The following is a 15,238-nucleotide window of genomic DNA, read 5'->3' as shown; positions in this document are numbered from 1 at the left end:
TCATGCCGACAGTGATGCTGCTCCCGTATGGGACACCCAGCGCATCTTCCCATGATGATGCACTACTTGAGTTCTCACGCTCCAAAAAAATGACATAATATATTTCTAAGGATGAAGATTAAATACTATACTTTTATCCATGTAGTCATTAGGCAGCAAGGACTTTTATTATACACTATTTTGCTGTAAAGATATGTTTTGTTTTATTAAAGGATTTAAAAATTATTTTTAATAAGTGTGTACTTTATACGACATGAACAATTTTGCAGGAATTAAATTCTTATTAAAAATTAGCATGGTTTCGTTTCCCCATCCCTTAATTCTACTGTACTTTCTTGGTAAAATGGTTTAAAAAATGAGACAAACAAGCAAACAAAACCCCAAAACAACTTTCACTTAAACAAATAAATAAACAGACAAACTAAAAAAGAGTCCACTGAAGCCAAAGAACAAATTCTTTGACTGTCAAAGATTCTCCTACAGCAGCTTACTCCATTTCTAGAGTGCTCAGGAAATGGGAGCACATTTTAGGACACAAAAATAGACAGCAGATGCTACATAGGTCTTAGAGGTGAAAAGCCCCCAACAAAATCCACAACACAACAAAACAGTAAAAAGAAACATCTCATGGAAGTCAAAGGAAAACAATCTTGCTGTGTGTCCTCGAGCCAGTTCTGGCTCCTACTGACCCCACAGGACAGAGCAGAACAGCACTTTAACGTGTAACCCGGACGGACAGCAGCACAGATGGCCCAGCTTTCTTCTGAAGAGCAGCTGGTAGGTTGGACCCTGGCCTTGAGCTGGTGACCACTGTGTCACCAAGGCTACTGTACACAATCTGCGAAGGTTTTGCAGTGCTCTGTGTTCTGTGATGCTTCATAGTGTACAAGTCCTTTCACAGACACTGGATAAGGTTTTATGTTGTAGGATACTGAAGTTCTGATGGCACAGTGAGTGACGCACTGGGCAGCTAACCACTGGGGTTGTTGGGAACAAGGCAGCCTCCTTCTGTAAAGACTTACAGCCTAAGAAACCTGATTGAGGGCTACTGGGAGCCGAAACCAGCAGGACCGTGGTGGCTTTGGGTTTAGTACATGATAATAATATTAAGTGAAAAGGTTAAGCTATATGTCCAGCATTGTGTAATTAACATAAATAAAAGAGTAAGGGACACTAATTCAAATCATAGGGCTTTCTACTATCTCATGATGCCTGATCTGGCCCAGTTCCTATGAGTCACATCTGCAAGTTGGCACTACAGTGAGAGCAGAGACAGCGACCATGCAGGAAATGAACCCTGAGACGAGAGGAAGCTGGAAGCTTAGTGGTGAAGCTGCACGTCAACTCAAAGGAAGGCGGTTCAAAACCACCAGCTGCTGTGAGGGAGAAAGATGGGTAATCTCTTTCTGTACAATTTACAGCCTCTGCAAGGCTGCTATTGGTTCAGCTATGGGTTTGTTCCAACTCAAAGGCAATGAAAGAGAGAGAGGAAAAAGAGAAAAGAGTCATTGAGAGTAACTCCATGGAGATAACTCAGGAGTGGTCAGAAAGCCATGATCACCAGGAAGGAGGCACACTGCTGACCCACTACTTAGCGAACTGACTGGGATATTAGAAATGAGCTTCTCTAAATTCTCTAAATTCTTTTGAATCATCATATTCTACGCTGACAAAGAACCTTCCACAGAGTTTACCTGGTGCTGGTGAGAGCTCTGTATGAAGTTTATTGGAGGCTCGCTTTGCTTACTCTTCAGCCTGAGGATGTTGTCGGCGTAGCCCCAGCTCAGGATGGCTGACCACTGGATGTCCGTGCTGTTCATGCTCCGCACGCCTTGGGGAGGACAGTCAGTGCATCAGACAGGGGACCTCACACTGTGCATCTTGGAGCCTCTGAAAGTCTACAAAATCCCGGCATGCTACCGGTGCTCTGTGAACCAAGCATGTCTAACATATGCTTCCAATTTCTTCTCCCAGCTGGACAAGCTGCATGACCTCTTTACAGAAAAAGCAACTTCCAACAGTGACTATGCTCAGGGCTGACCAAGGGGAGGGGATCCCAGGCAGCCGCGGCCCGTGGGAGGAAGCCCAACTCACGCAGGACCAGCCATGAGTCTGGACAACACACTTCTGCTCTGATGTGCATGTGCTGTTTTGAGCTAGGCTACCAGTGGCTCCTGTTGCCCAAGGTCTCGTCTGTGACAAGTGAGCAGGGACAGCTCTCTTGCATTTAGTGACAGGATTCATGCAGAAGGGCTGAGGGCTCACTTTGCTATTGTTGGGTGCCCCGGAGTTGACAACGACTCACAGTGGGCCTATGAAGAGCAGAGCAGAACTGTGCCCTCTCCATCCCCACCCTCACCGCCTTGAATACGCCTGAGCCCTGTATTGTAGACACTGCTAATCCACCCTGGTGGGGATCTACCACCCTCAGCTGACATTTGTCCACACAAAGAAGCTCTCTGAAGTATGCATCCTGCGACTGCTGCTGGTGAAACGTTGTGTGATGTCACAGAAGGAAGCCTTGGCAGGTGGCCAGACTTTTACAACCCACTTCCAAGCCCATCTTGACTTCCCTGCTTAGTCTGCTTGTTTGAATCCCAGTCTACATCCTGCAGGACAAACATATCTGTTCTGGGTTCCAGTTTAATGCAAATGCCCATAGAAATGGCATTCTTCTTCTGGGAGGTAACCATTTATGAGTTTTTAAAAATTTTATTAATTTTTTTACCATTTATGCTTTTCCCTCTTCAAATCCATCTTTCTCATTTTAAATGACAATATAATTCCTGTTGTCTTCATGTCATATGCTTTAACTCATACAGTGTAGTAAATAACTATAATTCAAGCCATTATTCACTAAGAACTTAGAAACTTGACAAATGAAATAAGAGAGCAGCCAGATGAGCCTGGAACATTCAAATCTCATGGAAGACCCGCCCAGGATGGTTTTCACGATGCACTCCTTTTACCTTGCTCCTTGCTATATGTCATCAGGAGGCAGAAGTTTTTGGACAAGCCGCAGATGGCTCGGGTGGGCAGGGCCTGCAGAGAGCCAAACATTTCCCCATGGGGCTGGCTGAAACAGACCACGGGCATGGGGGCGCTGGGCGAGCCCACATACTCCCCCCACTTCAGGCCTTTTATCCACGGCAAAGGACTCTGAAAGCAAGGAAGGGAAAATGGTGTTTTGTTTTTGTTTTTTTTAAATGGTAGTGAAAGCCAGGTTATTGTAAATTTAAATTCAAGAATTGGTTTATACTATTTTATACCCTTGTGCTTTGCATACAGAAATATGTGCTCCTTTTTATTCTGTGTCACTCTTGCTTACATGAGAATGTTTGAAAAGTCACAATTCCTTGAAATTTGGATAGAGAACCAAGATTTACAAGAATATTTCTTTTAAGCTAGTTGAATTACCATAACCTTAACTAAAGTTGTTATCTAGAGGAGAACAATAATGTGATAGTTTAAAAGTCATCTGTCAGGGAGCTCTGGTGGCCTAGTGGCAAGAAGCTGCACTGCAATCCCAGAGGTATGCAGTTTGAATCCACCAGATGCTATGCTGGAGAAGGAGGGGCAATCTCCTGTACCGGGCAGATCTCTCTCTCTCTCTCTCTCTCACACACACACACACACACACACTCTCTCTCTCTCTCTAATAATAAAAGAAGTCATGTCTGTCTGTCTATCTATTGATCTATCAAGAAAGAGAGAGTTCTGGCAGCCTACTGCTAAGGAGCTGTGCTGCGAACCCAAAGGCACCTGGTTGAAATCCACCAGCTGTTCCATGGGAAAAACATGAGCAATCTCCTCCCATGTGATTTACTGCCTCTAACAACACCCTGGAGGATCAGCTGCAAGTTGGTTTCAAATCAACGGTACATAACAACAGCAACAAAACAGAGAGAGATAGTTATTTGCTGTTGAGTCTCTACTTATGGTGGTCCTAAAGGATCAGGGCTCCTGGGGCTTCCTGGCAGAATTCCAGCTCTTTCCCCACAACAGCTGGCGGCCTGTAATTGTCAATCCTCTGTTAGTAAGTCACTAGTGTGCCATGCACATGGTTATTAGAAATCAAGACTATTCAAACATCCAGTGCACACAGGCCATTCTTCAGAAAAGTCCCTACTCTTGGACATAAAGCAGGCCTTGATAAATAAATTTAAAAAACACTGACATAAAACATTGAGTCTGGCCAAAATAATAGAAAACTAGAAATCAGCAACAGAAAGAGCAAGGAAAAAGAATTACATATATAGAAAAGAAGTAATACCTTAGTTAGAAACAATTTCCTCACAGAAGACATTTACAGAATGTTATGAAATATTATATCCTAAGAAATTTGGAAACCAAGAACAAATTGACAAATTTGTAGCAACACAGCATCTACATAATCCAACATAAGCAGAACTAGGAAACCTAAATGGACACATAACTAAAGATGTCATTAAACTAAAGATGCCCAATAACAAGAAAGCCATCACTCTGACAGCTCCAATGGAGAATTCTACCAAATATGCAGAGAAAATTATACCCAAACTACTTCAGAACATAGAACAGAAGGAGAGCTCCTATTCACTCTGTGTTTCTGACACTGCCACGCACATCCCAGCTGTTTTTATTCCTGGCATGGTCCTCTCCTCTTATTTGCAAATAATCCCATGGGGTGAGGCTCTTCCCAGCAAGAAGCCCTCTGTTCCCTGAGGAAGGCTACCCTCTGACATAACTACTCTCTTCACTGCATGCTTCCTGTTAGGAGTTAAAGAGGCTTCTGTGGAATCCTGAAGGCCTGAGACTGGCTCAGGATAGGGCAGAGCTCAGGGTTATTGTTTATAGGGTAAGACTGGATGACACCTAACAACAATAACTGAAGGTCAGGTGACATACCGGGTATGTGACTTCTTTGACTGGTTCCCGGGTCTCCCGGAAAGCAAGCTGTACCAGCAGGCCCACGGCAGCAGGCAGCTCCCCCTCGAGGCCCAGCCTGGCTCCGGCCCGGCTGGCGTGCGCTGTGTGGAACAGCTGGCGAGGTGTCTGGCCGTAGGTTTTGATCATGGTTTCCAGGGCTCGTCTCTGAACAGGATCCTCAACTGCAGATACGTCCATTCCAAAGTATGTCTGACGTGCAGGGGTAGAGAACAGGAAATATGTGTAAGGCAAGATTCCGCAATGAAACAACTACTCCTGCTTGTCCCAAACAAAAAAACCTCCAACAAAACAAGAATTTGTTTTATTCTTGTGTTGTTTGTCCAAAATGACATAAAGCAAAAATGAAGTTGCAATATTTGTAGGGAGGTAAAAAGCATTAAGCTCTAGTGGCAACAACATGTGAAGCTAACTAGCAGTAGTGAGTCACCACGCTCCATGGTGCACAGGACATCTCTGAGCTCTAACCTCCGCTCTCCCTGGTGCACTGGGCATCTCTGAGCTCTGACCCCCACTCTCCCTGGTACACTGGGCATCTCTGAGCTCTGACCCCCGCTCTCCCTGGTACACTGGGCATCTCTGAGTTCTGACCCCTGCCCTCCCTGGTGCACAGGGCATCTCTGAGCTCTGACCCCTGCTCTCCCTGGTACACTGGGCATCTCTGAGCTCTGACCCCCGCTCTCCCTGGTGCACTGGGCATCTTTGAGCTCTGACCCCCACTCTCCCTGGTGCACAGGGCATCTCTGAGCTCTGACCCCCGCTCTCCCTGGTGCACTGGGCATCTTTGAGCTCTGACCCCTGCTCTCCCTGGTGCACAGGACATCTGTGAGCTCTGATCCCCTCTCTGTCTGGTGTATCTCTGAGCTCTGAGCTCCTTGTGCACAGGGCATCTCTAGCCCTGCTCCTGGTATATTGGGCATCACTACATTCTACTTCTTTGTGCTGCTGACTTGTCAAGAGACAGAGAGCCATGTGCATTTTCACTTGCTTCTCTTCTAAAGGGAGGTCTGGTGGCCTACTAGTAAGGAGTTGTGCTCTTAACCAAAAAGCATGCAGTTCGAAGACACTAGGTGCTGTATGGGAGAAAGAAGGGCAGTCTCTTTTGTTTGATTTACAGGCCCCGAAAACCCACTGGAGGGTCTGCTATGAGTTGGTTCTGACTCAATGGCACTCTGCAGTTTTTCAAGGGAGCAGTAGCAGCTGGGCTCGAATCTGCCATGCTTTATGCAGTTCATCTGAACAGTTTAGCTGTGATATTTAATCACAGAGAGTTCATTTGCATATCTAAAAATAACATTCTGTAAGTACCAAAGCCAACTTTTAAGGGTACTCTGAGCTCTCCCCCACTGCTCCTCAACACTTGTTTCTTGGGCTGTTCATTGCTTTCTATTTCCCCCCACATCATCTGAAAATGGGAAGCTCTTCAGGGGCTCAATTTCTACATGAATGAGCAGGCTCAGGAGGCCACTTGAGCAGCTTCTAGCTGGTTTCTGAAATGGTTGCTCTCAATGACTGAGAGACAGGGCTATCCTGGGGTCCTGGACTTTTCACCTTCAACAATCCAGAGGTGCTATGCAGCCTGTGGGTAGGAAGTCCCTGATGGCTGCCAGATCCATGAGGGCCAAACAGGCAAGGGGGACACTAGGGTTGTCTTTGGTATATTGTTTTACAGTCACTTGTTCATGACCTTTTAGTTCCACCCTCAATGTCTGATTATCCACTCATTCCATATTGTCTGTCCTGTCTCCCATCTTGATTTTCTACTCTTCTCCTCTGTTCTACCTGGAAACCACACTTGAACGGTTCTGTGTGTAAACCTTTCATTAGCTTTTTCTACCAAGGGTCGTATACAGTGTCTGTCCTTTGTGGTTGACCTCTTTGACTTGGCATAACATCCTCTAGGTTTATCCATGCTATGCAGCTTTTCACATATTTTTCACCATTTTCCAGCAATGCACAGAACTCCAGTGTGTGAATGTGCTACAGTTTCCCCATTCTTTCATTGACGGGCACCAGGTGGTTTATCTTCGCTACTGTGAAAAGTGCTGCAACAGAGGTGGGGGTGCATGGATCTACATTGCAGCTCTCATTTCTTTAGTTATGCATCTCATTTCTTTAGTACATATGTCAGTCTGGAGACTAAAATGCACCTGATCCAGGCATGGTCTTTACAATTACTTGCTATTCATCAGAAAGCTGGACAATGATTAGGGACAACAGAAGGCGAATTGATGCCTTTGAGCTGTGGTGCTGGAGAAGAATATCAAATATACAATTCACTGTTAGGAGAACAAACAGATTCATTCTGGAGAGGGTCAGACCAGGCAGCTCCTTGGAGGCAAGAACACATTGCAAGGCAGGACCAGTCCTTGGAGAAGGATGTCATGTTTGGGAGGGTGGAGGGACAGCACAAGAGAGGAAGACCCTTGATGAGATGGATTGACTGGGGTAATGGGATGTGTCAGAGATAATAAGTTGGCACAGGATAGAGCAGGGTTTAGGGCAGTTGTACATACGATCGCTATGAGTCACAGGCAACTCAATGGCACATAAAAACAACAACAACAACAGCAGCAGCAGCAACAACATATATACCTAGTAGTAGGGAGCTCTGGTACTCTAGTGTTGAGAAGCTGTGCTGCAATCCTAAATGTATGTGGTTTAAATCTACTAGCTGCTCCTCGGAAGAAGAATGGGCAATCTCCTCCCATGCGATTTACTGCCTCTGAAAACCTGCTAGCGGGTCAGCTATGGGTTGGCACTGACAGCAAATAACAATCATGACCTAGTAGTGGGATAGCTGGATCAAATGATATTTCCAACTTTTTGAGGAAATGTCAAATTACTTTCCATAGCAGCTGCACCATTTTACAGTCCCACAAAAGTACAGTGTACAAAAGTTCCAATCTCTTCACATCCTAGCCAGTACTTGTTACTGTCCTATAGAACTTTGCAACTGTTGCTGGGGTGAGATGACACCTCACTGTTGTTTTGATGTGATGGCATAGTCTTTAGGGAGCTTTGCTGCTATCCCAAAGGCGACATCTCTTCAGCAGTTCGAATCTACCAGCTGTTCTTCAGGATAAGGATGACCTATCTCCTGTGTGATTTACTGCCTCCAAAAACCCAGCAGAAGGTCAGCTGTGAGCCAACTCAATGGTTTACAACAACAAGGCCTTGGGAAGGGAGCTCTGGTGGTGTATTTGTAGGGAGCTGTACTGCTAAACCAAAGGCAGTATCTCTCTAATGTCTGAATCCACCAATTGCTCCAAGGCAGAAAGATGAGCAATCTCTTCCTGTGTGATTCACAGCCTCTGAAAACCCACTGAAGGGTCAGTTCTGACTTGATGGCAATGAGTTTGAATTTTGTTGAATTTATATCCCCAAGGTTAAGCAAAAATGTATAGTAGACTCAATTGTCTTCTACATAACTAAGGATGACAGAAAAAAAAATTAATGCCTTCATGCTGTAGTGTTAAAGAAGAGTACTGAACATCTCATTGATGGTCAAAAGAACAACACGTCTTGGAGAAAGTGCAGCCAGCGTGCTCTTCAGAGGCAAAGAAGGCAAAATTTCATCTCACATACTTTGGGCTTATTGCTAGGAGAGGCTATTTCTTGGAAAGAGGCATTATCATGCTTGAAAGGTAGACAGGGTCAGTGAAGGAGAGGAAGACCCTGAACGAGATGGACTGACACAGTGACTGCAGTAATGGGCATGATGGCACAGGGTTCTGATCTGTTGTTCACAGAGTTGCTATAAGTCATACACAACTCAGTGGCACCTAACAACAACAACAACTGCTGAGTCCTGCAAATCCTTCTGAAAGCTGTGCCTCCATTTCCAATAGGTAAAAACTTATTCTGACAAAAACACAGAATATGAAATCTCGGGTATCAACAATTCAGGATTGACTGCTCAGGCGTGTCTCGTGCAGGCCATCTCTGGTGGCTCACCTATCCAGGGCACCTGGACGAACACACCTGCATGTCTGCTTTGTAAGGAGCAGCTTAGGCCTGCGCACACAGGGCCGGCAAGCCAGGTGACAACGACAACATCCTGTGTGAAGCTGGCATGCTTCCAAAGTGTCACCTACCGCGGGGTGGAAGACATTGATGGCTTGGACAGAGGCCTTCCCCTTCTGTTTGTACCCGAACACCAGGTCAATCCACTGGCAGATGTTCTGGGAAACACAGTCAGACTCCAGGGCCTGGCGATGAATGAGGATGAAAAGCCGAGGGTCGTTGCGTGCCCATGGTGGGAGGTTCACGTGATTGACCCGCTCCCCATTCTGACGCACTCCGAAGTCAAAGCCTGAGAGAAGAGACCGACATGAACATGTAACCCAATGACAGCAAAATGTGTCAGGCCCATGGAGGCATTCTCAGCATCTACAGAGACAGGCAATTGTGTGCTCGGGTGAGAAGGGTTACAAAGAACTACCCTTTGAGGGAGACACATCTTTGTCAGTCTACCACCTACTGACAGGGCTTGTGAAGTTTAATGCTGTGTGTCAAGGTGGCCATGGTTTTCTCTATAATGTAACTATTCTTTATGTTGTGAACTCTAACCTTGATGGCATTAACAATGGAGCTCTGGTAGCTCAGTGGTAAGGAACTATGCTGCCAACCCAAAGGCATATGGTTCAAATACACCAGTTTCTCCATGGGGGACAGATGGCAGTCTCCTCCCATGTGATTTACAGCCTGTGGAAATCTGCTGGAGGGTCAACTACCGGTGGGTTCCAACTTGGCTACATATAACAATGTGATGTTAATGACAAATAGATTAGAAGGGCTTCTGTAAAGATACAATCAGCTTTTTCTGCTTAAGAAGAAATCTCAGGGGAGTGGCCTGAACGGAGTATTATTTGGCTTCTCTGGCAAAAAAGCTAGGATATACCTTGCTATGGACTGTGGTCTCCAGACTTGAACTTGTGGCCTGGCATACCTGTCGATTTTGGACTTGTCAGTGTCTAAAGCAAGCTATCTGCAACTCTGCTCTCTGACAGTGATCTCAGACACGCAAGCGCCTGAGGCCAGCAGCCTCTGAAGTCAGCAGCCTCTGAAGTCAGCAGCCTGCGGCCCTGCCTGCTGACCACTTGGACTTCTGAGCCTCCCCAGACAGCTCTCTCTGGAGGTCTGACCTTCAGACCTGGAATCTACAAGCCTCTACATAAACTAGTTCCATGAAAGAAATCTTTCTTTCTCTCTACAAATAGGCTTCACTGGTTTTCTTTCTCTACAGAACTCAGCCCAAGAGTTTGCCAGATGCATTGATAATATTTAATTCAATTAGAGGGAATTCAGTGATACAATCATAGTGAGCTGCACTGCTAACTCAAAGACCTCATGTTTTAGGCAGTTTGAATGCACCATGTTTATTTCCAGAATAAGTGTTTATTTAAGAAAAACCACAAAACTTTTCCAGAAAGTTTTAAATTAATGTACACTACTGAGGTTTTTGTTTACTCAAGTAGACTAATTAAACATTAGCAGTTAGTTCATGTATATCACAGAAGAAGACCTAATTCCATGTGAAGAGATATGTCACATTGTCCACTAGAATACTTAGTAGAAGGGAAGCCAGAACAAAGTGGAAGCCTCACTGTAACATTAATAGACTTTGATAGCTTATTCTAGAAAAAAGAATGCTTTGTGTTGATTGGGGTTTTTAAACTATAGGAATTCTTTCCTAAAAGAAGTGTAAACCTCTGAATAAAAGTTGTTTTGTGTCCTACTTTTTATAAACAGAAGAGTTAAACCTAATATTAGAAACAACAGAAAAAGGAACCTATTAGAAGCTGACATAGCCTTGAATGGAATGAGGTTACATATGCCTAACTTGTCTTGTTTAAACGCCTGGAAGGCTTTTCAAACTGGAAAGGATTCTGACATGATACGATGTGTAATATAAGTCAAAGGCCTGCCCTGGGTGCAGGTGAGAGTGCCGGTGGTCCTTCTGCGGAACAGCCACACAGGAGTTCACGATGGCCTGGCTGAACCCTGAAGACTGCTTGTGGCTTTGGGAAGAGACATAGGACTTTAGGGGCCAAGATGTGAAAGAGAAAAAAAAAAGATGTGAAAGAGGCCTCCAGAGGCTGGGGCTTGGGAAGGGGTAGCATTGGGGAGGGAGTGACACCGGGGAGAAGATAGTCTGGGGGGATAGGGTAAGGGAGGGGGTGACACTAGGGAAGGGATGGCATTAAGGGGGGGATGACACCAAGGAGGAGGTGGCACTGAGGAAGAGCTGATACTGGGGAGGGGATGATGCTGAAGAGGGGGCAGCACTGGGAAGGGGATGGCACTGGGGAGAGGATGGCACTGGGGAGGAGGCACGAGGGAGGAATCTTTGTAAACATCACAGCTTTCAGGCACACTGTCGTTCTCATGCACAGCAGGCAGAGATGAAAGCGGAGGAAGAAACTTCTAGAAGTGGTACAGGAAGTGACAGGATGTACATCACAGCAAGTTATTGTTTCTAAAAATGACTGCAGCAGTGTCTCCTGCCTGGCTTACTTTTCCAGAATCTTACCACTCCCTCACCAAGTGGTGTGTGACCTGGGCAGGCACGTGTGACTGCCCCCTTGTGCAGGACGCAGTGAAGTGATGCAGTGTGACCTGCATGCCTAGCCCCACTCCCCCTCCGTGGCCAAGCGGTTTCTGCCTGTCTGTCTCTTGGACACTAGGCTAGCTGAGGCCAGTGTGCATTGAGCAAACCCAGGGAAGGCCACGTAGAGACAAGGAGAGCACCGCTGGGACATGGAAACAGCTATGTCAGCTCCAAGCTACTCTTCCTGCAGCTGCCCAGCTCCAGCCAGTTGGAGTGTAAACACTTGAGGGTCCTGAGCCCAAACCTGGCTGAACCATCCTTGAATTTCTGACCCACAAAATCTGCAACAGACAATCAGTTTGTCGTCATTTTAAGTCATGAAGTCTAAGAGTTATTTGTCATGCTGCAGATATTGGTAAATGCCATTAAGTTGAGTATGACTCACAGTGACCCCACGAAACAGACACGAACCCTGCCCTATCCCGTGCAATAGACACACCCAAAAAAATACTAAACAGAGAAAACAGGTAATAAATTTAAACACGCATCCCAAATGGAGAGGCACCAGGCATGATCCCCACTTAACAAAACACCAAACCCACCCACTTAAGTTGATTCCAATTCACAGTGAGTTGAGGGCAGACCAGAACTGCCAGAAAGGGTTCCCAGACCATATTCGTTCCAGAGGCAGAGGGCCATAGCCTTCTCCTGCAGAGTGACTTCTGGGCTTGAACCACCGGCTTTTGAAAGGGCAGCAGTTGAGATGTAACCACTGTTACCAGCAGGCTCCCAACCCCAATTATATGTGCTGACTTCCAGCGGAGACAGCTCTCACGTGGGCAACTATGCAACATGCTCCAAGGAAGCGGCAACAAAGACCAAATGAGGCTCCAAAATGACTCCAGAGTGGGTGATTAGTATAGGACCAAATGCCACAGAAATTTGCCCGACATTAACTTCCTTCAAGAGAACACTTCAATTTCCTATATTCCTCAGGGCCACATAAAATAGGAGATTAAAGAATGTAGAGAAACTCCCAAAGGTTTAAATAATCTTCTAGAAAAGAATGAAGGTTGGTTATGCAGCACTAACATATAACTTCACTTCATCCTTCTGGGGTGTCCCTGGGTGGTGCAAAGGGGTCCCATGCTTGGCTGCTGTCCAGGAATTTGGAGAATCAAGACTACCCAGAGGCACCTTGCCAGAAAGCTCTGGTAATTTATTTCTGAAAAATCCACCATTTAAATCTCAGCAGGGCCAAGTTCTGCTCTGACACACGTGCGTGTATTCACAAATCAAAACTCATCTGAAGGCAAGTGGGTTTTTAATTTCTTCCTCGTCATTTTTCAGAAAATCATGGCTTTAAATTTTCCTCCCACTAAATTCATGCTTTTTAAGACATAATTAGTATATTGTAAATTTAGGGAGCTCTGGTGGTCTAGCGGTAAGAACCTGTGCTGCAATCCCAAAGGTATATGGCTCAAATTCACTAGCTGCTCTGCAGGGGAAGACGGGCAATCTCATTCTGTGCAACCCACTGAAGGGTCAGCTCTGAGTCAGTTCCTACTCAATGGTACATAACAACAACAACAATATACATACATAAATTAAAAAAGAGCAACATAATTATTGCTATAAAATGAAATATTTACAGATAATTTCAAGAATTATAAGTTAAAATGATCTATTTCATTCTATAAAATACTTAATCTTTTAAGCTCATTTGGAAACAAAATTAAATAGTTAATAAAGCTTTTTCTCTTATTTGGGGATGCAAATTTTAGGATTTAGAAAAACTATTTTTGGAAAACTATTATCAAATAATTACAAAACCTCTAACATAAAAATAAGATAATATGTGCATGAATGACTAATTAAAAACAACATGGCTTGCAAACTTTCAAATCACAATTTAAGTTTTTAAAGAAAGGTAAATATTAGAAACTATTTACAGTTATACCTTCCCGGTTAACTAAGAACTCTGGAAGATAGAAGAACTCTGGGATAAGTTCCTTCACGTCAGTCATGGATTCAAAAGATGACAAGCGCCAAGTCGTGTTTGTGGAATGAAAAGTTCTGTCTGGGATGTCAAAGCTCTGATCTAGAAAGAGAGAAAAAGACTATAAGACACAAATACCCAATTCCTTTTGAAGCTTATCATCATTACTCTGTATCTACCATGTCATAAGGATTAAGAAAAGTTTTATTTTAGCTTGTGAGTATTTTAAATGAGGTTACTCATTTTTGAAGATAACAATTTATATAAATTATTTTTATAATAATTTATAACATTATATTTTATAATAGTATAAACTATTACTACATGACTATATGTATCTATATGTTGCTATGTGCCATCAAATCGCTTGTAACTCATAGTGACCCTATGTACAACATCCCTGAACCATGCCTGCTCAATGCTTTGCCAACCTTATTGCCTCTGACAGACCTACTCTCATTACCCCAGTCACTGAATTAATCCATCCCATCGAGGTGTTCCTCTCCTATGCTGTCCCTCCACCTTCCCAAGCATGATGTCCCTCTCCAAGGACTCGTCCCTCCTTGCAACATGTCCAGAGTATGTCGGACCAAGCTTTAGAATCCTTGCCTCCAAGGAGCAGTCTGATTTCACCCTCTCCAGGATGAACCTGTTTGCTTTCCTGGCAGTCTATTCAATACTCTTCTCCAGCACCACAGCTCAAAGGCATCAATTCTCTTTCTATCATAACTAGACTAATTCATGTCACTTATCCATTTAACCAAAGCAAAGTATTATAATGGAATGTTCAGAGAGCTGGAATTGGAGAATAAAAAGGGAAAAACTCGCTCTGCATTTCTCAAGCTGAAAGAACTGAAAATTTAAGCTTTGAGTTGCAATATTGAAAGATGCTATGGGCAATATACTGAATGACCCAGAAATCATCAAAAGAAGATGGAGGGGTTACAAAGAGACACTGTACCAGAAAGAATCGATTGACACTGAAAAATTTCAGGAAGTACCATATGAACAGGAGTCAAAGAAAGAGAAAGTGGAAGCTGCATTGAAGACACCAGCAAAAAGTAAGGCCCCATGAATCAATGGGATACCAATTGACTTGTTTCAATGAATAGATACAGCCTTGAAGGCACTCACCAGTCTAAGCCAGAAAATTTGGAGGATGGCTGTACGGCCAATGGATCGGAAGAGCTCCCTATTTGTTCCTATTCCCAAGAAGGATGATCCAGCTGAATATGGAAATTATGAACAATATCACTGATAACACATGCAAGCAAAATACTGCTGAAGGTCATTCAAAAATGGCTGGAACAGTACATAGATAGGGGGTTGCCAGAAGTTCAAGTGGGATTTAGAAGAGGCTGTGGTACCAGGGATATCACTGCTGATGTCAGCTGGATCCTGGCTGAACGTAAGGAATACCAGAAGAATGTCTATTTGTGCTTTATTGACTATGCAAAGGCATTTGACTGTGTGGATCATGGTAAGTAGTAGCTGACATTGAGAAGAATGGGAGTCCCAAAGCACTTGACTGTGCTCATGAGGAACTTACACCTGGATCAGGAGGTTGTTGTGCAAATGGAGCAGGGGAGCACTGCATGGTTTGGAATTGGGAAGGGAGTGTGCCAAGGTTGTATTCTATCTCCATACCTGTTTAATCTACATGCTGAGCAAATTATCCAAGAAGATGGACTCTATGAAGAAGAATATGGCATCAGGATTGGAGGGAGACTCATCAATATCCTGTGTTATGCAGATGATAC

The 15,238-nt window shown here is 44.4% G+C and overlaps 1 protein-coding gene across 1 annotated transcript in view; it reads right to left on the bottom strand.

The window, feature by feature from the left end:
- LYST (lysosomal trafficking regulator) overlaps nt 1-15,238 on the bottom strand; it is a 161,036-nt gene that overhangs the window by 17,803 nt on the left and 127,995 nt on the right. Inside the window, exons 41-45 of the mRNA XM_006895378.1 lie at nt 13,440-13,580; nt 9,024-9,241; nt 4,888-5,118; nt 2,970-3,159; nt 1,695-1,831 (exon numbers count right to left, since the gene is read on the bottom strand). Coding sequence (XP_006895440.1) covers nt 1,695-1,831; nt 2,970-3,159; nt 4,888-5,118; nt 9,024-9,241; nt 13,440-13,580 — 917 coding nt within the window. The remainder of the gene's footprint in view (nt 1-1,694; nt 1,832-2,969; nt 3,160-4,887; nt 5,119-9,023; nt 9,242-13,439; nt 13,581-15,238) is intronic.

This window comes from Elephantulus edwardii, unplaced genomic scaffold (assembly GCF_000299155.1).
Source record: "Elephantulus edwardii isolate Elephantulus edwardi_28Jun2011 unplaced genomic scaffold, EleEdw1.0 scaffold00166, whole genome shotgun sequence".
In the NCBI taxonomy this organism is placed as follows: Eukaryota; Metazoa; Chordata; class Mammalia; order Macroscelidea; family Macroscelididae; genus Elephantulus; species Elephantulus edwardii.
Note: the sequence above shows the minus strand (reverse complement) of the source record. Positions and strands in the feature narration are given on the sequence as shown.